General features: G+C 54.5%; 1 protein-coding gene across 1 annotated transcript; it reads right to left on the bottom strand.

Annotated features, from left to right (window-relative positions):
* Nucleotides 1-340: 340 nt before the first annotated feature.
* On the bottom strand, nt 341-25,691 carry MPP3 (membrane palmitoylated protein 3). The gene is made up of 19 exons (XM_008693522.2): nt 25,622-25,691; nt 24,723-24,785; nt 24,355-24,473; nt 24,019-24,096; nt 22,793-22,873; nt 22,435-22,572; nt 18,482-18,563; nt 17,250-17,335; nt 15,831-15,905; nt 12,561-12,757; nt 10,702-10,766; nt 9,354-9,374; nt 8,809-8,850; nt 7,353-7,517; nt 7,153-7,233; nt 4,722-4,815; nt 4,426-4,534; nt 2,720-2,842; nt 341-628 (listed from the first exon to the last, which is right to left on the bottom strand). The coding sequence occupies exons 2-19, from the start codon at nt 24,745-24,747 to the stop codon at nt 452-454; spliced, it is 1,758 nt and encodes a 585-aa protein (XP_008691744.2). The 5' UTR covers nt 24,748-24,785; nt 25,622-25,691; the 3' UTR covers nt 341-451.
* Between the last annotated feature and the right edge of the window lie 546 nt (nt 25,692-26,237).

Raw genomic sequence — 26,237 nt, 5'->3', positions numbered from 1 at the left:
GGCAAGGAAGTTACTTGGGTGAGAAGTGAGACAGGCCTCCCATTTCCATGGCCTGCTGCTTAACATACATGAAGAGAATTAGTACCATTTTATCTGACAATCGCATAAAAATATTATGAAGCCAAAAATGCCTGTTGAATAAAATGATAAAAGGGGGGGAAAAGCCATCTGGTGTTCAACCCCTCTGTTCGTACACTGGAGGAAAAGCCACCCAGATGGGACTCTGCTTAGAGATGGTTAGTGTCTCTCAAGAGTCATTTTGACTTATTTGTGAAAAACAACAGACAAAACCCAGTAACAGACGAGACTTCACACATATATTTTTCTTGATGATGGCGTTTATGGAAAATTCTGCTCCTCTCCACACTTGAGATTCCTGGGTGGTAGCATGGGGGAGGCTGGGCAAGGTGATCTTCCAGGGCCCCTCCAACCTGGATGTTCTAGGATACAGTTACCTGACCCAACTAATAGGCACCCAGTGAGTGTCCTTGCTCAGCTTCTCCAAGAGCACTCTGAGCTGGCTGTGGGCACTCTGGAGGTCCTCCTTCACCAGCACACTGTCCACCAGATGCCCGTAGTGCTGGTCTATGAAGGCCGCGGAGGCGGCCATCTCCTGCTGCTCCTCGTCCTGCAAGGAAAGGGCCAGTTATGAAGCCACTGGGTGGTTCTCCTGCAAAATAAAAAAACCTCCAGTCTTTTCTTGGGCAGTGTTCTAATGTCTAATTTTTAAGTGATGAGGGGGTGACCCGTGCCCATGCATAACCCATGGTGTGCACAGAGAGTATGGATAACTCCCAGTCACACGTCCGACAATGTTGCCAGGCAGTTCGTCTTCTCAAAGTATCTGCTATGGACCTGTTAACCTCAGCCATGACATGGGCTTTGGGCGGATGCCGATTCTCTCTCCACGTGTACATAGAATATGTCAATATCACACTTCCGGTTGGAAGGTATTTCCAAAGAAGGGGTACCATTGCGTTCTTGTGTCAATTTGGTTAAGTAATTACAGCAAAGAACTACAAATACTATTAACTATAAGCAAAGCAAGCATTTCTGGAATCAACAAGGGGAAAGAAGGAGAATAAGTAGCGCTAAGGCCCTCTGAATTCAGACTCCTAAATTCATCCCGTGGAACTTCATTCTTCTTGCCATTTCCTCATACCGGAGCCCAACACGAACACAGTAGCTCGAGTAGAGTTCTTTATGAAAGTGCTGGGACAATCCTGACCAAACACCCCATTTCCCCGGCGTCCCCGACTTCCTTCATCAGACTGCTTTCCCAACCCCCTAACCCTGAGGGACAGGTAGCCCTTGATCCCTCCTGTGCCCAGCCTGCGTAGGGTTTGCGTCTTCATTCGTAGACATCTCGGAAGAAGCAGAACCTCGGGCCAGTAGTTGATTGACAGCTAGCTTGATTTGGGGGAAAAAGGCACGTGGCAGGTCACCTCTAAGTAACGTCGCAAAATGAAATCCGTCTCTGGCGTTCACCCACTCCCTTTCTATCTCCTGCCAGGCCTCTGCTGCTTTCTCTCTCATGCTTACTGAGACTCAGGCTTTTATAGCGCGGGGTGCGCTGCCCTCCCCCAGAGACCCACATTCCAAAATATTCCCTCCTCCTCCTCCTCCTCTCCGTTGCCCACCAGCCCCAGATCCCAACTTTAGGGAGAGTACCTGCAGGGTCAGAAGATAGGTGCTAAAGGCCTAGGAAAGAAGTGGGCATGCTGCCACAAAGACAGCAGAGACCAAAGAGAAGGCTGAGGTCACTTCTTCTCCTTACTTTCTCCCAGGAGGAGAAACGGTAGATAACATCGGGAGAAGCTTGCTACATCCATACTCTCTCTCACAGGGCTCCTCTCTACTCAAAGGCACACTGCAGTGTCCCATGCTGCCCCTGGACCTTCAATCCTCCCTCCCCCGTGTCCCTCTTACACACACACCTCCCACGGACCTGCTTCTGGAGTTTCCCCTCCTCCAGGCACCCTCATTCTTCATCTTGGAAGCACGTAGCTATTTAAGGAATTATAGAAGGAACATTTTCGCCACTAAGTACCTCAGTCTTTCTAATATTTGCATCTTGAAGGAACTCAAGTAAATCTCTCCTGGAATAAAATGTATGACATTTGTTTTGCAGCCATCAATCCCCTGAACCAGGGGCCCCTGGGTGGCTCAGTTGGTGAAGCGTCTGACTCTTGATCTCAGCTCAGGTCTTGATCTCAGGGTCGTAAGTTCAAGCCCCGTGTTGGAGCCTACTTAAAAAAAAGGGGGGGCTCTCAGAACCCCTTTCCTGGCCTGTAAAGGTGGAACTCAACCCCCTGTGGCTTCAGCGAGAGTGTCCCAGTCCTGAACAACACGTAGAAAGACTCCCGCCATGCTGTCCCTTGCCCCATGTCGGAACCACTTGCTGGATCCGAATCTGTGTTTCAATTAAAAACGACTTGGCTTTGGCCGGGGAAGTGAGCAGATTGGCGTGATCAAGTCTTGGACAGATGTCCCTTATTTTCTGAGAGGATCCTTCTGTGAAGGAGTGAAGGGTGGGGAGCCCGGGCAGTGTCATCCCTGTCTAAAGCGGGAGGAACTTTCAGCTGCCCCACCTTGGGCTTTCTGGTGACCTGACCTAAGTCTGGCCAATAGAGGCAAAGCCCCGTGCAGGAAGTACGAGCGCCCTTACACAGCGGTAAGGCCCTTTTAGGCCTTCAGAAATGATCACCTTTAAACTTACAAGTGGGGCTGCTGTGTCCTCACAAGCTGGGGACATGGGTGGCGTCTTCGTCTTTTCCTGTATCTCAGGCTTTACAAATATAACATAGGGCTTGAACTCTGACGTCCTCAGCTGTCGCAGTGCCTGAGAAAGAGAGTTAAAAAATATTACACATTTTGGAAATATTTTATCATGAAACACTTTTTGAACGCTCTGTAATGGTCTGCTTTATCACATAACCTCAGGGGCAAAGGTCCTGATCACATGGTCCTATGACAATGGACTTCAACTGGGCAGACCAGCTGCTCACTTTCCCGTCCTCCACTTTGACTCTGGACTTGGCTGGGCCCCAAAGGCCCACTTGCTGAGAATGAACGTTCGAAAGCCCTGGCTCCAAGTGCTGCCGTCTCTCTTAGCTCTGCCCGCACAAGCTCTCATTAACCTTCTTGTGCCCTTCTCCACCTGCTCAGTCCTGATAGAAGATTCAATGTGCATCTCTTAGTCAAACGTCGTCGATCTGTACTATACTATTCAAAATGTGTGTTATCACACAGGCCTCCTTAGGATATTCAGAGAAGAAAAGGTTTGCTAAGCAAATGAAGAGACTAAGAAATCATTTGAAACAAATTATAAAGACTTTAGAAGGTTTTCAATATGCAAACCATCCTGTTCATTACTGCCTAGGACCTATAACGTAAGGGCCTCAATTTGGAAACACTGGTATGAAACCGTTATATGTACAATCTGCAACCCCTCCCCCCAAAAAATCAATAAAATCACTTTTCAAATAAAATTTTGCAATTCAGACTTTTAATTTTGATGACCAACCCTGGCAAATCCATATGAAAGAGGGTTTTCCTTTATAGACATAACGTGCTTTTTGGAATCTGTCTCAAACCAACTTCTGTTAAATAAAGCCTACACCCTACAGCATAAAATCAGAGCTCTGTTTCTATAGAGGAAGGAAACACCCAGATTGAGTTCAAAGCTTAGAAGTGTTTGTCAAAGACGAGGTTAGAAAGGTGCCTGAGCCCCCGTCAAACACACAGCAGGCAAACAGATTTGAAGCCCTTCGCAGGGTCACGTCTCCTCCCCCTTTCTCCTGCAAACTGCTCTCCAGGTCGCCTTTCTTGGTGATTCCCTGAGCCACTGCCCTGACTTGTCTCGGGAGCGGTGTCCTGGTCCGGGGAGCTCAGCCCCAGCATCCACCTGTGTGTTCACGGCATCTCATTGCCTGTCTTGTCACGACTGACCAGCAGTGCCCGCATCCCTGCCTGCTCCCCTCCACGCCGAGGCCACGATCCCAGGTCCGCAGGCCACCAGGGGGTCTGGAAGCACCCTACAACTAATGCCGTTTTGTGTCTACACGTGCACATTTCGGGCTACAGAGCTTTCCTTAGATTCTCAAAGGGAGACCTAAGGAAATTTCAACATCCAGTCCTCTGGACTAAAAAAGCCTTAGATCGAGGTCAAATGTTCTGTAAAATATACAGTCCCCTCATTTATTATTATTATTTTTATTTTGAGAGAGAGAGCAGAAGGAGAGAATCTCAAGCAGATTCCCTGCTGAGCCCAGAGCCAGACGCAGGGCTCGATCCCACGACCCTGAGATCATGACCTGAGCTGAAATCAAGAGTCGGATGCTCAACCGACTGAGCCCCCAGGCGCCCCTCCCCTCATTTATATATTCTGCCAACAGAAAACACCCAACCGGCCCAGAAACTCACGTCCGGCTCCACGTCCACCAAACACACTTTGTTTTTGGCCATCACCGCCTGAATGGCGTCCAGGCTGGTTCCGTAGAGATTTTCCTTATATTCACCATGCTCCAGGAACCTAAAACACCACCAACACGGAACAGGCCTTCAGTTCCCGAGTTTGCCTAAATTAGCAGGGAAACGTGGATGGACTTTCCACAACTCCTCTCCCGCATCCCCCATCCTTCCCGAAAGCCCTCCCACAAGGTCAGGCGGAACACCGGACAGGTGCACCGAGGGCCGGCTGGGCCATCAAGCCCACGTACTTGTTGTGATGTAAGTCGGCCTCGAATGCTTGCTTAGAGACGAAGTGATATTCCACCCCCTCCTTCTCATGGCTCTTTCGGGGCCTGGTGGTATCTTTGAAAGAAAGGAAAAGGGAAACTGGGCCAAGAGACGTCACCTCACAGTGTTCGAGAACAGCAGCGAGCCTGGGCCCTCCTTCGTCTCCAGAGCTCATTGCTGCTCGGTGGATGAACCCAGGGCTCCCATTCCTCGGGGCCCCTGGGGGTCAGGCACACACCACGATGTGGGAAAGGAGGCTTCCCACTTTGCAGGTGAGGAAAACTGAGGTGCAGGGAGGTCAAGCCCCGAGCCAGGGTGTGAGCTCTGTCCCACGCCGAGCGTTTGCCCTTAGCGGCCCCGCGAGGCGGCCTGGCTGAGGTGGTGTGGCTTGTAAAGATCACTGAAGGGGTTCCTAGTCCCAACCTTTGATTTCCTCCTGGTTTTCCGTTCCGCGAGCCATGGGGCCCCAGATACAGACAGCCTGCTGTAGGCTTTTAATTCCTTATTCAGTTATTTCTCATTTTGAGAGAAGAGAGAGGAACACAGACAGTCCCGTGATGGACTAGACGCGTTTCAGCAAAGCTGGCTCTCACGTAAATAATTGTAAAACCCACAGCGTTTCTCCACTGGTTTCTGTAATAGAACCGAGATGCGCACTTCGGGGAGAAATCGGGTCCTTCGCAGAACCAGAGCACGCGTGAAGGCACACGCTGCTCTTTTCCAGAGCATTCCGGAAGAAAAGATGGGCGTCTTGAAGGACAGTATTTTCATGCCCTTGGGGACCATGCGGGATGCTCTGTGCTCTGTATGCAAGCATGTCTGTCCAACCTTGGGCAGAGTTGCTAGGGACACTCGTCTGACATCATTCCCTTGCTTAAAAACTTTTTATTCACCACCAATAACATTCTAAAGACCTTTGAGGAGTATCTCCTCCCACACCATCCACCCTAGCCTGCCCAGTCCCTGACGCTGCTACCCTGACTCACACCTCCGTCCGTTTGCACAAGTCGTTCCCTCTGTATAGAGAGCTATTCCTTTCTTCTCTGCCTGGAAAACTCCTATTTATGCTTCAAAACCCAGGATAAAAGCCACTGCCTTTGGAAAGAGGGAAGCCTCGAGAAGTCTTCCTTGACTCCGTTCCTAAGAGCAAGGGGGGGACGTCCCCGATCTGTGGGGTGCCCGAGGCAGGTAGGTGTGACCATCTCTGCACTCCTGCCTGGGGGATGGATCTGGGGGTTTCCGAAGGACCCACATGTGAGCAGCCTCTACATGTCCTATTTCAGTCCACCCTGGAAGGCAGTGGCCCTCGGAAGCCTACCTACCAAGTCCATCAGAGAGATGCCGCGAGAATGGCTTCCCAAACCCTGCCACCTCCCTCCAATCCCTGCCACTTCAGGTGGGGCTCTGAAAGACAATTCTGACAACCCACAGACCGGGTTATGGGCCCCAAGGTCCAGGGGAGAGGGGTCTGGTAAAAGAAAAGATTGGTAGCTGGCCTTAGAATGCTCTGGAAAGGTCTCATTACTGCCACACAGCATTCCCTTTCGGTGGCCACCAGGCGCCCACACCGCATCCCTCTGAGACCAGAAGAACTGAGGGTCCCAGAAAGGGAAGGGACAGTAGTGGGAGGCAGCAGGCGAGAGGCCCTTTGGGGGGCCTCATTACGGATGTGACTGGGCAGGCTGCGTGGGTTTGAATCTTGGCCCCACTACTTACCAGCTGTGTGACACTGGGCAAGTGACTTAACCTTTCTGAGCCCCAGTGTCTTCCTGTGCAGTACAGGATGGTGATCAATCTTTTCCTCAGGGGTACTGGGGGGCTGACCAAGCTACTGCACGTAAAAGCTCCCGGTACAGGTCCTACACCCTTGTTCCCCTCTTCCTCATCACCTCCAGAACCAGGGCCTCCTGCCGCCTCGGTCTCAGCATCCACAGCTGCTCCTAGCCTCAGGACCTGGCAGGGGTGTGAGCACTTCGGAGGGTGCCCAGCCACTCTGCTGGGCTGGAAGCCAGGTACAAGGGAGCGCCCGAGCCGTGTCATTACTCACCGGACTCCCGGCCTCTCTGCCCTGCTCTCTTACCCAAGCGGAGGGCGGCAGCCATCGGAGTCAGAGTCACTGCGAAGAAGCAGCTGGAACGGTTGCTACTTTGTCTGCAGTGTGCTCTAGACTCCTCTCCCACCCCAGGAAGAAACTGAGCAAGTGGTCCTCCAGCTTCTGCCTCAGAGGGTCCTAGTGGACCACTGAGAGTGGGTTTCTTATCATTCCTAGGTCCCGTGATCTGCCCGTAGCAGGCAGTGCCTATCGGTTCCTCAGACCCAAAGTAAGGATGAGACTGGAACTGGGGAGTCAAGTCCCCATGAATTCTCCACGCACAGGTGTACACACACAAACCCCCATGTGGGCCCTCTTACGTGGAACAGCAACACCGAAGTGCTGTGGGTTCTCTGCCACCACCTTCTGCTTCAGCTCGTGCAGCCGCGCTCCCAGAGATCCTGGGAAACAAAAGGAAGGCTGACCGGGGTCCCTGCTGAGCTCCCTCCCCACCAGTGTGGGGGGGTGGGGGGGAAACCCCTGCATAGCCCACTCCCTGGACACACAGGGCCTCACCTACCAATCAGAACCACCAGGCGGGGCCGTTCACCAGGCTGGTGCTGGTACCTGGTCACCTCCTCGTAGGTCAGCAGCTCTGGAGACTCGGCTCCTGCAGACCCCTTTCCTTCCTGGGGGCTTCCCAGTCTTTCCCTACGGCCCAGCCGGAAGCTTCTCCGAAGACCAGCTTTGTGGGAAGGGCAGGGAGAACTGGTATTTGTCCCAGGATCTCCCAGTAAAGACTTTCTCTACCTGCCCAGACTTGGAAGGGAGGCCAAGTCCCACTGGCCTCTCCCAACCACCTCCTGCTTCAGGAAGGGGCCGATCAGGGTGCACAGGAAGATGAAGAAAAGGTGACCATCTGGCCTCCAAAATCAGGGTTCAAGGTCACTCTTTCATTTAAAGATGTTTACTTGTAGAGAGCACAGGGGGAGGAGCAGAGGGAGAGTGAGTCTTAAGCAGACTCCACGCTGAATGCGGAGCCTGGCATGGGGCTCGATCCCACGACCCTGAGATCATGACCCAAGCTGAAACCAAGAGTCGGACACTCAACTGACTGCGCCACCCAGGTGCGCCTGTCACTGTTTTATTTAGCACGTGGCTGACCTTGGAGGAATCATCACCTCTCTGAGCCTCAGCTTCCTTATCCGTGAAATGGGAATACAAACGTACAAGTGCGACGTGTGGTCCTGGGTTGGATTCTGAATCAGGGCAAACGCTCTACAGGGCATTACTGGGGCAACTGGCCCAATTTTAGTATGAACAGTATATTAGATGACAGAACCGGATGCATGTTAAATTCCCAGCGTTTTAATGACTCGCCTGGGTTCTGTAAGAGAGCGTTCCTGCCCTTAGGGAATACATACTGAGGCATTTAGGGGTGAAGGGACGTGATGGCTGCAACTGAGTCACGTGACTCAGGAAGAACCCGTATGTGCGAGAAAGGGGGTGACCAAGCAAACACGACAAAGTGTCATCTGGCAAATCTGAGTTCTTGGTCCGATTCTTGCACCTTTTTGGTAAGTTTGAAATTACTTCGAAAGGAAAGGGAAAAAAATCTCTGCCGGTCTCTAAGGCCTTTGAAAAGACTAAGCAAAACAGAAGCAGCAAAGGACCTCTGGAGACTGGTAAAGGCTTTGTATTCACTGCGCGGTGGCGGCAAACACGGACTGGCCCGCGGCCGAGCCCCTGATGAGAACAGATCGGTGTTAACAGATCGGTCCGCATCCCTTCCCTGCCAGGGCTCTGCTCCCAGGGGCTGGGCAGAAGTTGGGGGGAACCCCAAAGCCTGGGCAGGTCAGCCCCTCCCCTGGCTGACAGAGACGGAGGGGAATGTGGGTGCCCCAGGCTCAGCCGTTCTCGAAGGGCTGCTGGGGCTCAGATCACTCTGCCTTCATTGTCTTCCCCTGGCCCAGGAGCCCACAGTTGGCTGTGCATGGGCAGGGCGGGGGGTGCTGGGGACGAGGCCCGATACTCACCCACATAGTGCCCTTTGAGGTACCCCTCACAGTCACAGGTCTCTGGGAAGCAAACAGAGAGAGGGCAGCCAGTGAGCCATGCCGGACACATACGCTGACCCAAACGGACCCGGCTCCTGGGTGGCCAGGAGGAGCCCGCCGGGATGATGTCTCAGGGGGCTTGGGAGAGATGCCAAGTCCCGGCTCCCCAGGAAACCAAGTCCTTGTGTTTCACTCAACTCTCCATGCTTAGGCCCCAAACAGATTTTGCAGGCCCTGGCAGGGGTTCTGGGCCAGCAGGCCCATCTGGGTTAGGATCAGTGTGCAGAAGGAAGGGAGATTCACTCATCCTGCCCCACCTTCCCGTCTTCTGCCTCCCATCCGGCCGTGGCACATTAGCCCAGCCAGAGTCTGGGGGCGGGGCCCTATGTGCCGGGAGGGCAGGGAGGAGCTCTGTGCCCAGCAGCTCTTCACACCTCAGGGCACAAGGGGAGGAAAAGAAGCCCCTCCAGCTCCAGACAGTCTACATTCTTGTGCGGGTGCACGGGGGATAAATACCAGCCTACCTTTGTCACAAGGCTGATCATCTGCGGTTTGCACAAAAGACAGATGGAAGAGCGTTAGTGGAGGGGAACCGGGAGGCCCTGTGGCTGAGAGGCAGCCGCGGCCCTGTGTGCGCAAGGAGCCCTCCATCTGTCCCCTTTCTTTCCTCCAACAAACCTGTGATCCGAGCTGCGGTGTGTTATTAAACCGAGCCTAGCTCTAATTAGTCTTCCTGTGTGTGTCTCATTAGCAGCCCGAAGCCAGCCAGCTCGGCCCTGGCGTAAGCAGCCCCAAGGCCAATTTACTCAGCAGCCCTTCCGACTTGAGAGCAAGTCTGGAAGAGTGGCCGTGGGCAGCGGCCCCCAGCCAGGGAGCAGCTCACTCCAGGATGCCTGCAGTGGGGCCGGGACCTGCTCTCTCTCTTCCGGGCTTTGAGATGGGCCTGGGCAAAGGCAGGTGCCAGAGGATGGAGCGGTGCAGAGCAAGGCTGCCAGCCAGCTGCACTCCGGTCACCGGACACCCCCTTGGGCCCCTCACTTGGTTCTGAGCCCCTGAGCCCGAGAGGCCATATCACGAGGCAGCTTGCTCTCTATACAGGGCTCTCATCTGGAGGCTGTGGGCACAGGCCCTCTGAAAACCTGACCCCAGCCCCGCTCCCTTGACCTCCCAAGCCTCCATTTTTCCACGTTGGAAAAGAGGATGTCATGACACCACTCCTTCACATTGTGATGATTAAAAGGCAAGGTGCTGGTGAGTGTGTCTTCTGAAGGTAGGTGCCAACACGGGATCGGATTGCCAGATAAAATAGAGGACACTCAATTCAATCTGAACTTCAGATACACAACAAATAATTTTTTCTTAGTGTAAGTATGTCCCAAATATTGCATGGGCTATACTTACACTAGAAACCCATTCATTATTTATCTGAAATTCAAATTTAACTGGGCATCCTTTCTTTTTATTTGCCAAATGTGGCTGCTAACACAGGGTCACTCACAGCCTTCCCCACTCCCATCCAGTATCAGGGGTTCTTAAACTGTCTGGATCAGAGAACCCCTTGGGAAGCTAATGAAGGCTGTGGACGCTCTCCCAGACACACACACACGCACACACAATTTTGCAAAAGGTGTTTAACATGCCCCCCAGTATCATCTATGGGTCCCAAATACAGTAGCTCCTCTCCAGAGAACAGCTTCCCCCTCTCCGACCTACCCCCCTTTGCCCTCCTCATCCCCTCCTTCCTCTGGAGGCCTGCCAGCTCAGACGGGACCCTCGGTGCCCTCTCCAGTCCAGTGCTCGCTTCTTCGGGGCACGAAGCCTGAGCCCTAACCCCAGCCCCTCACCAAAGTGCTTCCCTGCCCATCTACTCACAGGGAGGCTTCCTGAGGCTCTGCGGGCTCGGCAGGGTGCCGGTGGCTCTCCGGTAGCTTAGTCGCCTGTGGGGACACAAGGAAATGGGCAGGCCCATGAGCTCGGCCACAAAACCAGTCTGAGAGAACCTTCTGGAAAACTCAGGGAAACCAAGGCCTGGATTGTACAGGTGGGTACAGCCTGGCACTCCAAGGGCCTCCCTCCTTCACAGTCAGTGCCCGTGACACTTTCACAGAAGCTCATTGATTCACAAAGAGGAAGAAACCAAGTCTCTTGCTCTGGGAGGAGCTCATCCAGCCCAAGATGGTCACACACAGGTATATGGCCCATTGCATGTCGGCGATCGGTCATTACCTTCCTAGGGCTGATTCTCAAGGAAGGAAGGCCCCTTCTTCACTCTCACCCAGCCTCCCCATCTCTGAGGAAGCTGGGAGATAACACAACGACTCCCAGGAGATGTCAAGGGCGAGAGTGACCCTAATTTAGCCCCCTTCTTTCCCCCCCCCAACGGAGAGCACAGCCTGGCACACTGCCCAATTTAGCCATCAGTAGAGAGGCAATCACCAAGGCCTCATCTCGGATCTGAGAAAACACCCAGGGCTCTTCGAGGTGTCTAGGGTTCCACATTTAAACACAGCTAAAGAACTTTCTCCCCAAGACCTGGGAAGCCCAAGATGCGTATGGGTCTGAGGTTCCTGAAGAAAGAGGGCAAGGGTTCTCCAAATTTAGCACCTCAGAATCACCTGGACTCTCTGTTGGACCAGCGAGCTCAGGGTCTGCCCCTAGAGTTTCTGATTCAGCGGGGCTGGGGCAGGGCCCAAGGGTTTGCATTTCTAACAAGTTCCCAGGGGATGCTGACGCACCCGGCCTGGGGACCGTGTCCGGGGGGCCACTGAGGCAGACGAGCCCCGATGTCTGTCACGGCAGCATTCCACACCCCAAAAGATGGAAGAAGGCTACAAACCTCAGGAGAGGCCACGCAGTCATGACCACCACACCCTCTGGGCCAGCATTTACACTTTCGGAAATCTACCCTAAGGAAATCATGTGACCTGTAAGGAACAGTCTCACGTGCAAGCTGATGACTGCAGTTTGTGGCAGCGGAACAGTGCAGACAACTGAAAAGCACAGCCACAGGAAAGGAGTGACGTCACCTGGGTACGACCTTCCTCAGAGACGCCTCCGTGCATGCCCAGGTGAGGGGCAGCCCTTCTAGGATACGGCCTCGCAGAGCCCGGTGTCCTCCTCCTCTGCACCCATCACATTTCTAGAAAGTTCATCTGAACCACATGTGACTTTCCGGCTACACTGTCAGCTCCCGGGGGAGGGGGGCTGGGGGGAGAAGGGCAGAAGCCATACTCGCCGCCCATGACTGTGGTCTACTTTCTGATGAAATATCATACAGCTATTAAAAATCACACAATGAGGACTAGGTAATAATGTGGGAAATGCTAAAGTCACCATGTTAAGGGACACCGCCCCCAAAAGCATGACTTCCAATTCTCTCTGTGTCTCTCCTGTAAAGAGCACAGGAAGGACCTCCATCATGCTGTCGTGATAGCGGCGAGGCTTCGGGTAATTTGCTTTCCCTCGTCCTCCTCTTCTGTATTTTTGTATTTTATTTTTCAACTTTCTTTAAGTAAGTATTATAAAACATACATCCTAGATTTCCATACGGGTATTTAAATCTCAAACGGCCATCACCGCTGGCGGGAGCGCAAGAAGACTGGACACAAGGGCCATGGGTACTTACCTCCCCAATGACATTCCGCGCGCGACCCTCCGGCCAGGGCTCTGCCGTGTACCCACACTTCTAGCCACTCCAGAGCCACCCCCCAGACAACACAGCCCAGACCCACCTTTCCTGGAACTGCTTGGAGGGGATGAGGCCAGCTCGAAGGTTGGTGTCCCCTACTCGCTTGGCCTGCCACCACGTGGGGTCGTCCTGGCTCACCACCTCCAGGACCTGCCGGCGCTGGAAGGGCAGGCCTGCCTCCTGGCAGGGGATGGCCCGGTCCTCGCGCGGGTTGTAGTGGAAGAGCGCCCGCATGAACACCTGAAGGGGGCGTGAGCACAAATATGAGTGACACCTGTCACTCACTGTCAGGACGCTACTCGGAAACACACGGCACATGGCTTCCTCTTGTTCTTCAACCGTTTGAATAGTATAGTCCGGAAATCTATCAAGGTTCAGAAGGTAAGAGGTGGGCCCTCTATCGGAATGTCTCTTTCCAGCGGAAGTCTTCCTTAGTTACCCAGTCTGCTGTCCTCAGAACAGCCTCTCAGCACACGCGAAGCAACAACGGGTCCTGGGAACCAGCCCGATTTTAACTAAAATGTGGTTTGGGCTATGCTAACTGCCCCTAAGGACGTCGGCAGCCATCTGTTAAATAAGTGATCTAGAGGCTTGGATTCAAACACAAATATCAACACAACGACTGTTGCTGGCTCCTCGTCATCACTCCGCAGTGGGTGCCGGACGTCCCCGTTTTTTTACAGCTCACCCTGCCTCAGCTGCCACATACTCTGCCAACCCCCAGCTGTCCCCTTTACCCTGAAGTCACCCCTCTAGAGAGGATGGTGGGAAGACAGCGTTTTGTCACACTTTCTTGTTCTATAAGTCAGTGGATGCACTTATTTTATTTATCTCTATTACCAGACCATTAGGGCTCAATTACTTTAACAACAAACAGAAGAAAGAAAAGAAAAGAAAAGAAAAGAAAAGAAAAGAAAAGAAAAAAAAGAAAAGAAAAGAAAGAAGGAAGGAAGGAAGGAAGGAAGGAAGGAAGGAAGGAGAGAAAGAAAGAAAAAGAAAGAAAGAAAGAAAGAAAGAAAGAAAGAAAGAAAGAGAGAGAGAGAGAGAAAGAAAGAAAAGAAAGAAAGAAAGAAAGAAAAAAAGAAAGAAAGAAAGAAAGAAAGAAAGAGAAAGAAAAAGAAAGAAAAAGAAAGCCAGCCAGAGGCCCTCCTTAGACAGATCCAAGTCATACTCCTTTATGTGTCAACCAGAAAAGATTCAGTTAGGGGCTCCTGGGTGGCTCAGTCAGTTAAGCATCTGCCTTCAGCTCAGGTCATGATCACAGGGCACTGGGATCAAGCCCCACCTCAGGCTCTCTGCTCAACAGAGAGTCTGCTTCTCCCTCTCCCTCTGCCCCTCCCCCTGCTTGTGCTCTCTCTCTCTCTCTCTCTCTCCCTCTCTGTCAAATAAGTAAACAAAAATCTTTTAAAAAAATAAAAGATTCAGTTAGACAAAGGGAAGAACTTCCCGGCCAGATATTATGAGGACAGATACCCTCATCCAGCCACGGATGTTATCAGGGTCCCAAGGCCCTCGGAAGAGAGTATATTCTCATATGGCCAGTCCATATCCAGCTTCTGGATCAAGAAGAAATACTTAGGAAGGACGGCGTAAGGGACAGGTTACCCATTTTCTCCAGGAAAACCAAGTTTTCCCCCTGTATCAAGTTAGAACCTGCAAAAGCTGCCTATGGAGATGACACGAGCATCTCGAAGAAGAATCACCTTCCGTCAGATAAGAGTCTACATTATGCAAGGCCTGGGATTCAACCAAAGTGTGCAAATACGAAACAGTCACACCAAGATGATGTCTTGGTTTGCCGTAAAAATCTGACATCAAAGATATTGTCCATTATTGATCCCCATTCACCAAAATACTCATTGACGTCTACTTTGTGCCAAGTGCTGTCGTGTCGCTTCTCTTCCTGCATTTAGGGCCGGGAGCCAGGGGCTGGGAATCACCTTTCTTGAAAAATGGGCATGCTTCCTTCCATCTCCTGATGAAAAGTATGTCCTACCCTTCCTCTCCTTTCTGCCCTGGCTGCCAGGCCGTTCAAATCCAAATTTACTTGAAATCGAAGCAGTGCCCTCTATTGTCCTCTCTACCACCACCTCAGCTCGGGTCAGAATAATCTCTCCCAGAGGCTTTTACAAACAGCCTCCCTACCATGTCTCCCTGCCTCCAGTCTCTACCCACTCCACCCTCCCCCACGTGGCAGCCCGGGAGCTCCCACATCCCCCAGGGCCTCGCCATTTCAGTGCTCCCCCGCCCCCCCAGCCAGACTTCCAGCAGCCAGCCCTGGCGTCTCTCTGTCCACGGGCTTTCTCCGGCCACTGCTCTACTCTAATGCGGCCAGCAGGGAATGCTGGGAATCCATCCCTGGATGCAGCCTGGCAGGAGCTGGTACACAGATCTCCCAGCATCCCTGGCTCTTGGGTGGGAAGACATCTGTCTCCGCGGGATCCCCGAGTTCCCCAGCAGCATGACACAGTGGTAACTCGGTGACACACGTTTTGTTGCACTCACTGCCTTCCCTTCCCCGGGGTGTTTCCCAGGGTCACCTCCAAATGAACTACTTGCTCTTGAATCCTCGTCTCAGGGTCGGCCTCTGAGACCCCACACCAGGCCGGGATTATGCCAACACCCTCAAGAAAGCCTTAACCTCCCTCCCAGCACAACCCCTCCAGAGCCAGACCAGGGTGCTCTCTCTCTCACCGACCCCCATACTCCTCTCCCCACCTCTGAGCCTCTGTAGACGCAGACCTCTCTGTGTGAACCTCCCTCCCCCTCTTCTTCACTGGGGAAGTCCTACTCACCTTCACCTGCCTCAAGCCTCCCTTCCAGCACCCCTATTATCCGAACCCTTCTGGGGTGCTTGTAACTCTGCTCGGAATCTTTCTGAAGCACGAGCACTCGTCACATAGCAATGAAACACTTGCTCTCTGGCCTCCCTCTCTGAACTAGGAGTCCTCAAAGCTACCAACTGTCCCTGTCTCCAGCATCTGGCAGAGCGCCCGGCACAGAGGACGTGCCCAAAAAAGGTAGGCTCACCAAAGAATTAAGCAAATGGCAGTTACTTAATTGGTCCCGAATCCAGCACATTTGGTACCCTCTCCTCTTCACGGCCCTGATTTTCCATTTCAATTAAAATAACTTTGTCTTTTATTAGTAAGCTACGTCATATCCTGTTTAGAAAGAGGCAGGTACCCAGTAAATGAATCACAGTGTGACTGAATTACGGTTCTCCACTGAGCACACGTTCTGAAGACCAGACGTGTGATCTCTTCCCAAACAACTGCTTGAAAGCCCTCCCCCACCTCCGACCCTGCCATACCTTGCTGTCCTTTAAACGGTCTTCCTCCTGGGTGGCTGGGATGATTTTCAGGGTAATGGATCCCTGGGACTGCGCCTGAGAGGGGAGAGTTCGAAGCTTAATACCTCCCACATCTAACCCTTGCTGAGTTCAAGTCTTCCTGCCCGGATCTGGAAATTCACGTTCAGAAGGAAGCCAGACGCGCCACCTCCCCTGTGGCCTGCCCTCCCATGGCGGCTTCCATGAATTAACTAAAGCAAAACTCAAAACCCAGTATCTGCATTTTCATGGGACAAAGGGATACAGAACTCTAAATGAGCACCAAGGACAGCGCACGCGTTGACTTCCGCCTTTCCCTCCCTCCTGACCTCTAGTGCCCCAAAGGCCACCCGTCCTTCTCTTCTCTCGGGTTATTTTCATAACCAAGTTCAGTTTCATTTCCCTCCCTTTGCTTCCATCTTCTCCATCGGGCTCTCCAACCTCAGGCTACCCCTATCTTGCCGGGGGTTCCCCTTCCCTCTACCCAACACAGACCCCGCATCCCCAAGGGGGAGCCCACGAGGCAGAATGCGGTCCGCCCATGAGAGCACACCTCGCCCAACAGTCTGCCTGGCCCAGCACTGCCCTAGAGCACAAGGAGGCTGGGGCCTGGAACCGGGGAAAGGGCAGTGGGGACAGGAAGATCAAAGGAGCCTGCCTGCAACCAGGGCTCCCTACATAGGGTCCCCTCTCTTCAGATCAGCCCATTTCTGCCCGCTCCTGAACTATCAGAAGTTAGCAAAGAAGGTCATGTCAGGGGAGAAGGATAAAGTGTCATGCCTGAGGGTAAAGAAGACAAAACCATGACTGGGGCTCTTGACAATTGCAGCTTGACTTGAACTAGCAGAACGGGCTCTGGAGGCGGTTTGCATCCCAGCACTTAAGACCTTAAAGTCCCCTCACGGAGGTGAAGTGTGTATCCTTTCGTGGATGTTTACATCCCAATCATAACCATGCATTGGGTGAGAAACATTCCCTGTTCCTACTTTACAGGAAAGGAAAGTGGGACCCAGGGTGACCTAATGGCTCACCCAGGCTGCCCGGCTGGGAAGTCCGGGAGGCAGGATTCGAACCCAAGACCAGCTGACCCCAAAGCCCTTGCTCTTGGTCCACCCTGTAGTGCAGCTTCTTATTCCTTATTCCTCAGAACAGGGGACCCTTTGGAGGAGATGTCCCAGAAAGGGGCCTCGGGAAAGGGAGTGGAGCTATGCTGAGGAGGTCTGGCCCGGAAGTGCCCCGCTTCCTGTCTCCCACCCCGACCGTGGGCACACCGCAAGGCCACTTTGCCTGCAGCGTCCTCACGGACACAGAGACTGAGCCAGAATCCGCCCTGGCTCCTGGAAGTGCCTTGCTTTGGTCTGACCGCCCCCCTTCCCCCACCAGCACACATGCAGCACAGACCAGAATCTGGCTGATCTCATCCGGGCGCTTATGCACGACTGTGATTCCGTTCACTTCTCGGAGCTCGTCTCCAACGTGCACCAGACCTAGGAGACACAGGGGCTGTCCATCAGCACAGGAAGGGGCCTCAGCCCCAGGGCACCGCCGGCACCCGCCAGAGGAAACCGCCACACTTGGGGCAGACTCAAGTGGGCGGGTCTGGGGCCAACTGAGTCCTACTGTGTGCCGGGTGCCCCACTCAGCATCGCAGCCTCAAAGCCACCCAGGGAAATCCCTGGTTTACCAGTAGGCAGCTGAGACCCAGAGCAATTATGCGGCTTGCCCAAGGCCGCTCTGCTAAGAAATACTGGAGCCTGTGTTCAACCACACTTATTTTGACATAGAAAGCCTGTTTTTTTCTGTTAGAACCTCCGCTTCTTTACAAATATCATGAACTCTTCACCTAACTGGGTTAACAGACATACTCTTAGAACGTCCTTCTCAAATCTTAAGAAAACTTAAAGGCACCAGGAAAGGTGTCGTCAAGAGTATTAAACACACCTGTCCACTGGCCTCGGCTTTAATGACAAGCGTCTCTGCACCTGAGGCCGTAATTGCTAGTCAAAGAGATGCCCGAGGCGGCCAGAAGGCAGTTAGGCATGCAGGATTGGGGTGGGGGGGGCTAGACCTGCTGAATACAAATCTGCATTTTAACAAGAGGCTCTGGGGGGGGGGGTCGGTGCTTGTTAATGTTTGAAAAGCTCTGGTGTCCCCAAGAGTGATCCCCAGACTTCTGGGGTAACACCTCTCTACACCAGAAGGTTTGTCTCCCCACCGAGTCGTTGTTTCACACAACACTGATTCCAACCTGTTTTCCACCCAAACAAATCTGGGGCGTGAACACCCTTCCCTCTGTAACAGCAACAACGGGGGTGGTGGGGAAGGGCATCCCCGGCCTGCAGTCAGGAAACCCGCCAAGCCCATGCTGTGGGCTTCACGACCCCAGTCCTCGGCGAGGCCGGTGCAGGAAACCTTCTGATCAACCCCCACGTTCTCCATGCCTGAGATGTTTTCAAACAATTACAATTTCTACCGGGCTTGGGAAGAAGAGAATTCCAGCCCCACTCCCAGAAAGCAAAGCACATCCCAAACAGGGGACGAGAGAGGAGAAGGAAAGGAGACTCATGGCCACAGGGGGAAGGCTGGGGCACACCGGCCATCACTTCTACCAAGCCAGCATGGACGCCACTCACCGCTCCGGTCTGCCGCGCCCCCTCGCATGATCCGGGCCACCACCACAGCCCCTGAGTGCTCATCCCGCCGGATGGTGGCACCCTGCATCAGAGACAGAGCAGGCAGGCTCCTGAGAAGCCGCCCCAAACCGCAGACCCCGAGTCCCTGACCCCTCAGAGCCTCCCCGTCTCTCCCTCTGTCACCCCAGAGGGCAGATCAAGGGCAACCCTTTCTGGTGCAGAAGACACAATGAAACCAGCATCTCACGTTAATACAGCACAGCAACTCCCATATCTCATTTCAAGGCTGAGGGACAGGGGCTCAGAGAAGGTCAGCATCCCTGAGGTCGCCCAGCTGGGAAGGAGTAAAGGATTGTGGGAGGCCAAGTCCAGTGCTTGTCTCTCATATCACAGCCCTTGTCTCTTGCAAAGACATTTAATAGTAAGGAGAGAATGTGCCTGCAAATTCTCAACCTCTAATCAATCACAGGGTCCCGGGCCTTCTGTGGTTGCGAGGGGGACCAATTATGCACCAGCCAGAGCTTCGGGACCAGGACTTGGCACGTGGAGCACAGCAGCAATGATGACTAGGACAAGAGGTGCTACCAAGCCCTCAATTTCGTGCACCCCACAGGCGGGACTGTGGCAGGCAGGGCAGCAGTCAGGTGAAGCACTGAGCCCCGGCGTTGGACAACCCTGGGTTCGAATCTACCTGCCGTTCGCTGAAAGCACGCAGCCTTAGCAAGGAAGCCTCTTATCTGCTCGGAGTCTGTTTCCTCTGGGGTACGGGGCAGGATTTAACTCCCGGACTTGGTGCATGGATTCTATCAGGTAATGCAGGCTAGCCTCAATTATGTTGCACACAGTGAGTGCATACAGTAAGTGCTCAACAAGTGTTAACCTTTTATTATTGGCTGTTACTGCAAACACATGGGCACAGTTGTTATTAACTTCATTCAGGCCACCTATTTGAAGTCTGTAGGACAAATACTGCTGGAAAGAGAAACCATCAGCCAAGAACCCCATGGCATCCTGCCTCCTAGACCTTCAAACTTTCCGGCATCTCTGTCCATCCTGTCCTCCTTTCCCTGCTCTCAGCAGAGGGGCTCCTCCCATCTAGGCTGGTCCTTCTGTCCCCTCCCTCCCTCTCCAGCAGACTCAATGCCCCCCCTCTGCTGGCTCCTTCTCCTGGCTCCAAAAATATTATCACGTCCCCCTCATCAGTACAAAGCCTGCCCCTCCATCCAGCAGCCACCAGTCTCTGCTCCCTCGGACCAAGCACCTGTTCTCTCTGCTTCCTGCCCTCCAGGTGACACCACCTGCACCCTCGAGAGCACCGGCCACAGCACTGAGCGCCCGCCAGCTGCCAGCCCCCACGCACTGTCAGCCTTCTCGCCTCTCCCTCCTGCCTGTCTGCCTCCAGGGCCCACCCTCCCTTGGGGGTCCTCTCTTAGCCCAGGCCCTGATGACACCGCTCTCTCCCAGGTCTTCCCAGCGACCACGGGTCTCCAGGGCTGGGTCCTCCTCTATCTGCCTTTTAAATCACGAAGCAAGGGCCAGGCTTTGGCCCTGGCGCCCTTCTTGCCTCACTGTCTGGTCTCTACCCTCGTGGTCTCACCTCTCCGGTGTGATTTTAACCCTTCCCGGATGCTGGCGGCTGCCCAGTCTGCTTCTGAACAAATAATCCCTCCACTTCCTGGAAGCCTCCACTTTTGAATTCAATGGGACCTAAGCTCCACCCCTGGAATGACGGCCGCCGTGCTCACCAATTGTCCCAGCTGGACGCCTGGACACTATCCTGGGCATCCCCCTAGACTCCTGCCCAGACCAGGCCAGTCACAAAGTGACATTAATTTTTTTCTGACATATCTTGGATTTCTCTTCCCTGTTCCCAGAGGCCTAGGTCAAGCCCTCTTTCTAGACCTGCCCCTCTCTGGTCCCCACCTTCAAATCGGTCCTCCGTTTCTGGCCTCACCCTCCAGGCCACTTTCTATTGGCAGCTGGGGAGATCTTTCTAAACTGCAAATCTGATCATGTTACTTCCTACTTAAAACCTTACAATGGCCCCCCACTTCTTTCAAGGACAAGCTATGACACTTTGCTGGGACCATCAGCATCTCCCTCGGGTCCGGCCTCACCTCCGTCACTCCTAACCACAACCTCAGCATTCTACACCCGCACCGGGAAGCCCGGAGCTCTCTGAATACGACGGAGTAGGCAGTTAGCTATACAGGAGCCTTTTGTCCGACGGATACAAGGGTAGAGGCCAAGTTCCAAACAGCCAGGACAGACCCCAGGGGATACGCCTGCGTTCTTCCCTACGACCACTGCCTTACCGGAACCTAGAGCTTCGTTATAATACATTTACATTGTGGTTTTAACCCCTTACCCCATCCTCCCTCCTCCCATCCCCAGAATGGCTGCCATGACAGGTCAGACAAGGACCACAGGGGGCCTGAAACGCCCACTCCCAACCAATAGGAGCCCCTTAGGTGACTGGCAACTGGAGTCAGAAACCGCCCCAGCTATGACCCAAAACCTACCCAAACATAAAAAGAAAAGACAACCCTGACCTCCCAGCACAGCCGCCCCTTTGGGTCTGCCTGCTGTCCCATCTCCAGAGTGTCCTTTCCTTTAAACTGCTATTAAACCTTGGCTTGCTCGAGAGTCTGGTTCTGAATTCTTTCTTGGCCGAACTCAAGAACCAAGGCCGGGGAACAGGCCTCTCCTTTGACAAGTACATCGTGCTGTTTCCTTACCGTGATTTTGTTCAGGTCGTTCTGCGTGGGGGGGCCTTTCCTCTCTCTTGTCCTCCTGGGAAACTTGTTCTTTTTCTGGGAATTCAGCCTGGGCATCTCCTCTTCCAGAACCCCCTCCCGCCCCACACCTGGTCACTTTCCTGCGAGCTCTCGGAGGGCAAGGACTGAGCCTTAATCACCTCTGACCAGCCGGTGCCCAACACGGTGCCTGGCATACAGCATTTTGCCGTGTCAGTGGATGGCTGTCCCGTTTGCAGGGGGGGGACACGGAGGGGGCAGAGAGCTCCCCTTCCATTTGCAGAAGTGGTTTAGCTGAGGGCCCTTGGTGAAAGGTGAAAATCAAGAATGCCAGCTGTGTTGGGGCGCCTGGGTGGCACAGTGGTTAAAGCGTCTGCCTTCGGCTCAGGGCGTGATCCCGGCGTTACGGGATCGAGCCCCACATCAGGCTCCTTCGCTGTGAGCCTGTTTCTTCCTCTCCCACTCCCCCTGCTTGTGTTCCCTCTCTCGCTGGCTGTCTCTATCTCTGTCAAATAAATAAATAAAATCTTTAAAAAAAAAAAAAAAAAGAATGCCAGCTGTGGCATTCTCTGGGGCAAACCCTCCACGCTCTGGACTTCCTGCACTTCCCCCATCTAATAAACAACGCTGTCCCTTTGCTCGGTAAATCAGTGCTGCACCAGGACCAAAACGACAACAATCTGTCAGCTGGGGAGAAGAATGGCTGCAGAGCAGGATTTGGCAAACTTTTCTGTGAAGGGCCAAATGTTAATATTTTAGGCTTCGCAGGCCACACCGTCTCCATGGTAACTGCGCCACACTGCCTTGCAATGAAGAAGCAGCCACAGACGACACGTAAATGAACAGGCATGGCCACGCGCCAGTAAAACTTTATTTACAAAAACTGGCAGTGGGCTGGGTTTGGCCCTTGGACCACAGTTTGCCAAGCTCTGCTGTGGAGCGTGTCCAGGGCTGCCCTGGACAGCTGTGCAGGTTATTTACTGCACAAAGGAGCTCGGCCACAGTCAAGCGAAGCTGTGTAACCCAGAGAGAGAGGTACCCTGCACACAAAGGTACCACGGGGACCAGTGGCAGCCCTGACAAAGCTGATGTCACTCACTCCGGGGACTTCGGGGGGGGGTTCTTGTCCCCATTTCCTGGGTGGGTGGGACAGTGGTACAGGGAAGGGACGGGGAAAGAGAGGTGGGTGTCACATACCAGGGGTTCCTTGTTCTTCACCAGGCGGACGATCTTCACTGACTCTTCATCAAAATCCTCATCAATATTATCGGGCAGAGGGGGAAGGACGGGGTCGAAATTCTTCTGGGCAACTGTATCGTGTACCACGAGCATGGCCTGTCCAGAAAGCAAGAGAAGTGAAGAGCCAGCCCCAGGGGTCCGGAGGCCTCGGCCGGGCAGTGATTTGGGGGTGTTGGATCTCATGCCGGAGAAACCACTGCCCAGACACTGGTACTGAGGACCCCCTCACTCAGACCTCTCCTTTCCTCAGCCTTCCGGCCGAGCCCCCATTCCGGGGGACGTGAGCTGCGCGGGCAGGCAGGGACTGTGTGACTACCCTGAGGTGGGGGGTGGACAGCAGCTGGAGCAGCTCCCTCTCGTCGCTGTGCACGGAGGCGGCCTGCAGCTCCTCCATCACCTGTGGAGGAACGAGACAGAACGTCACACGCGGCTGGGGTGCCTCGAGCCCGCTGGGAGTCTCCAGGAAAAACTCTGTTCCCTGAGCTTCAGACCCAAGGGTCCCTGCAGGAACCCGAGAGTGCAGGGGACCCTCAGCCACCCCAGGACTGACGCTCTCAGGGAAATCACAGCCCGGATCCGAAGAGCTTGGGTAGCTCACGCACGCTACTCCTAATAGGAGCTAACTTACTAAGCCCTTACTCTGTGCTGTTTGCTTGATGCGGACCGTCCCACCTAAATTTCACAGTCAACTCAACATAGCAGGTATTATTATTTGCCGTTTGACGGATGAGAATTACTAAAAAGCCAGAATTGGAACCTGGGTCTAAGAGGCTCTATTATCCGTGCTCTCACCCTGGTGCTATTTTATAGATGAAGAAACTGGGGCTCAGAGCCTCAGATCTGTGGCAGGTCCCAGAGCTGGTAGGAGAGGCAGTGCCGAGCCTGGGAGCCTGACAGCCTAACGTGCTCCTGATCACGTCGCGTAGGGGAGAAAGGAGGGAAGGTCTGCGCCCGGGCCTTGCCGGGCCATCTCCTGGGGTTAGGTGAGTTTTTTCAGGAGCTGGCCTTGGCAATCCACTAAGACAGCTCTTCCCAGACCAGGCAACACAGAGGGCAGGTGCACAAGAAATTAGGAAGCCTTCCTAATAAGCATTCCTTTAAAAAAAATGAGAACCCTGAGCCAACAGGCAGGGACACATTGCAAGTCACCTGCCCCCAGGACTTCACAGGGGCCTCCCCAAAGCACGGTACAAGGTGATTGTCTGACCTTCATATTGCCAAGCCTCAACAGTTTGGGAACTGCCGATCTGATCCAAATGCTCTCATTTCACAGCGGGGGGAACAGACTTTCTCGGGAACACACAGTAAGTGGGTGTCATCATGTCCCTGTGTCCCTTGGCCCAGGCCAAGGCTCACAGGTTCTTTCCTGCTCATTAGGAGGCCCAAGGAGGAGCAAGAGGAGAAGGGAAGGAGATGTCTCTTCACCTTTGGGCTCCAAGCCCCGATGTCCCCTCTAGGCTAAGCAATGGTGACAGGCAAGATAAAGGAGCCCTACAGGGTCAGGAGTGGGGCTAACACCGTAAGGAAAAACCTGGGGCTTACATCCTCGGCAAGGGCCACGGCGCTGTGCAGAACAGGGGTTGGGCTTTGCCTCTCGTAATAGCGAAGCTTCTCGTGAATCTGCAAAGACAGCCAATTTCAGGCTGGGGCCTCCCAAGTCAGCTGCCCAGGTGTACCCTAGATGCCCCACAGCCTGCCCGTGACTGTGTGGACGGCTGCAGACTGGGTCGCCGATGGGTCAGCCTAAAAGAAAGCCAGTCACAGTGCTAACGAAGACCTTCCCGGGGCAGGGGAACGCTGAAGATGGACTTCAGGGGCCAGAGCCAGCTAGGGAAACCTCTAGAAACCCGCAGCAGATGGGATGAAATGGGGCTTTACCTTCATTAAGTAACTGAGGCTTTTTTCACTGAAAACATCCCTCAGGAAGCCCATCTCTTCCTTGTGGTTGGAGTCAGGTCTGAGCTGAGACGTCAACAGGGCCAGGGTTTCATGTAAGCCTGAGGAGAGGATAAGACACACTAAGTATGGCCAGTGCGCTGGGTACCTCCAGCCCCGTGGGACCCCAAGGGGACCCTGCCGTGTGGACATTCTCTCCCGAGGCTCTCATTCTCTCCCAGGGCTTGCGGGCAAGGCGGCTCCTAAGAGCCAATGCTGGCAGCAACCTGCTTTCTCTCCAGCCTGGGGCTGCTGGGGCAGGCTCTTGTCTTCAGGGCCTCGGGCAGGCCCAGCCCGGGAAAGGCACTCACCGGAGTCCTCCGACAGCACGGGCATGTCTGTGCTGCTCAGCTCGCGAGCTCTGCCTGCGGATTCTGGGAGAAGGAGGGTAAGTGGCGTCGCTCCATCAAGCAGAGTCATTCAACAAACAGTGCCTACACCCCTGCTGTGTCTGTCCGTGACCAACGTGGGGACAGAGGGGATGGCAACAAATAACTCTCTGCTTGTTTGTTGTTTATTTTTCAGAGAGCAAAGAAAGAAAACTAAGATTTGCTAATACCCCCGATGTGCCAAGCATTCTGCTGGGTGGTTTCCTAGGGCACTTTTCTTAATATGCACAAAGCCCTGAGGAATGGATACTAATCTCCCCATTTTACTGATGAAGAAACAGAGGCCCAGGGGAGTTCGGTAGCTTGCAGGTCAGACTCCATACTCTGGTGGCCTTTCCAGGCTGGTCTCAAAGGTATGAGGTGGCCCCTGCTTCCACTGGGCCCTGTGCCCTGTTACCTTCCGAAAGGCCCTGCTCAGGTCCCTTGTCCTTCACAAGTCCCTCGTTCACCTTCAAGCCCCTGGTCCCACCTTCAACAAGTACCTGTCTGGGCCTACAAGCTCCCTCCTCCCCTGCCACCCGCAAGTCCCAAACTGAAGGGAGTACCCCCCAGAACGGAGTGTGGCGAGGAGATGGAGAAATGACAGTCGGGTCTCCACTAGGCAGGACCGGGCAGCCCTAGCTCAGGAACCCCTCCCCCCAATGTGCTCTGCAGCACGTGGACCTCCAAAAGTCCTCCCTCAGAAGGGGACAAGGAGAGTAATGATTCATTCATTCCGCAAACAAGGAGCCAGCCCCCCGGCGCCGAGCACCGGGGCCACCAACACACCAAAGAATGGTCCTGGGCTCTCCAGCCACCGCGCCGCCCTCCGCCAGACTCACCCTCTGGCTCCTTCTAGCTGTGCCCCCCGCTCCCCGAGGCGGCCAGGCACAGACTCCAGCTCGCTTTCGGAGGGAACCTGTGGGACGAACAAGGAGCGCGGCTGGCCGAAGGGAAGGCGAACCCCGGGGGCCGCTCGCAGGCGGTCCGGAGGACGCCGAGCGGCGGGAAAAGAGCGGGGCACACGCGGGGAGGCGGGTGAGCGCGGGGAGGAAGGCCCGGGGCCGAGGGGCGGGGACTCGGCGCCCCCTCCCTCCGGCGGGGGGCTCGGGGGGCCGCGAGCCAGCCGCGCGCACGAGGGGCGGGGCTCGGCGCCTCCTCCCCGCCCCCGCCGCGCCCCTCCCGCCGCAGCCCGGCTCCCGGGTCGCTTCCCCGCGAGGGTTCCTACCTGGGCGCGCCGGGATCTCCGCTCCGCGACCGGGAGCCGCGCGGGTGCCCGGAGCCTCGGCCACCGCTGGCTCCGCCTCCCCGGCCCCTCCCTGCCGCGGCCGCGCGGGGCGGGGGTGGCGGAGCCGGAGCGGGCGGGGCGCGGGAGGAGGCGGGGGAGGAGCGCGGGGAGCCTGGGCGTCCCGCCCCGCCCCGCCCCGCCAGTCCTCTGCGGACCCGGGCTCGGCTCTC

This window comes from Ursus maritimus, unplaced genomic scaffold (assembly GCF_017311325.1).
Source record: "Ursus maritimus isolate PB19 unplaced genomic scaffold, ASM1731132v1 scaffold_24, whole genome shotgun sequence".
NCBI lineage: Eukaryota > Metazoa > Chordata > Mammalia > Carnivora > Ursidae > Ursus > Ursus maritimus.
This window is presented reverse-complemented; position numbering and strand designations above follow the sequence as displayed.

Excerpts from the sequence above, each read along its gene's own strand:
- MPP3 (XM_008693522.2), bottom strand. The coding sequence starts at position 24,747 with ATGCCCGTGCTGTCGGAGGACTCCG. Across the intron at positions 24,097-24,354 it reads GCCTCAGTTACTTAATGAAG|ATTCACGAGAAGCTTCGCTA; the intron begins GTAAAGCCCCAT and ends CTGTCTTTGCAG. Across the intron at positions 17,336-18,481 it reads GGGCGCGGCAGACCGGAGCG|GTCTGGTGCACGTTGGAGAC; the intron begins GTGAGTGGCGTC and ends TGTGTCTCCTAG.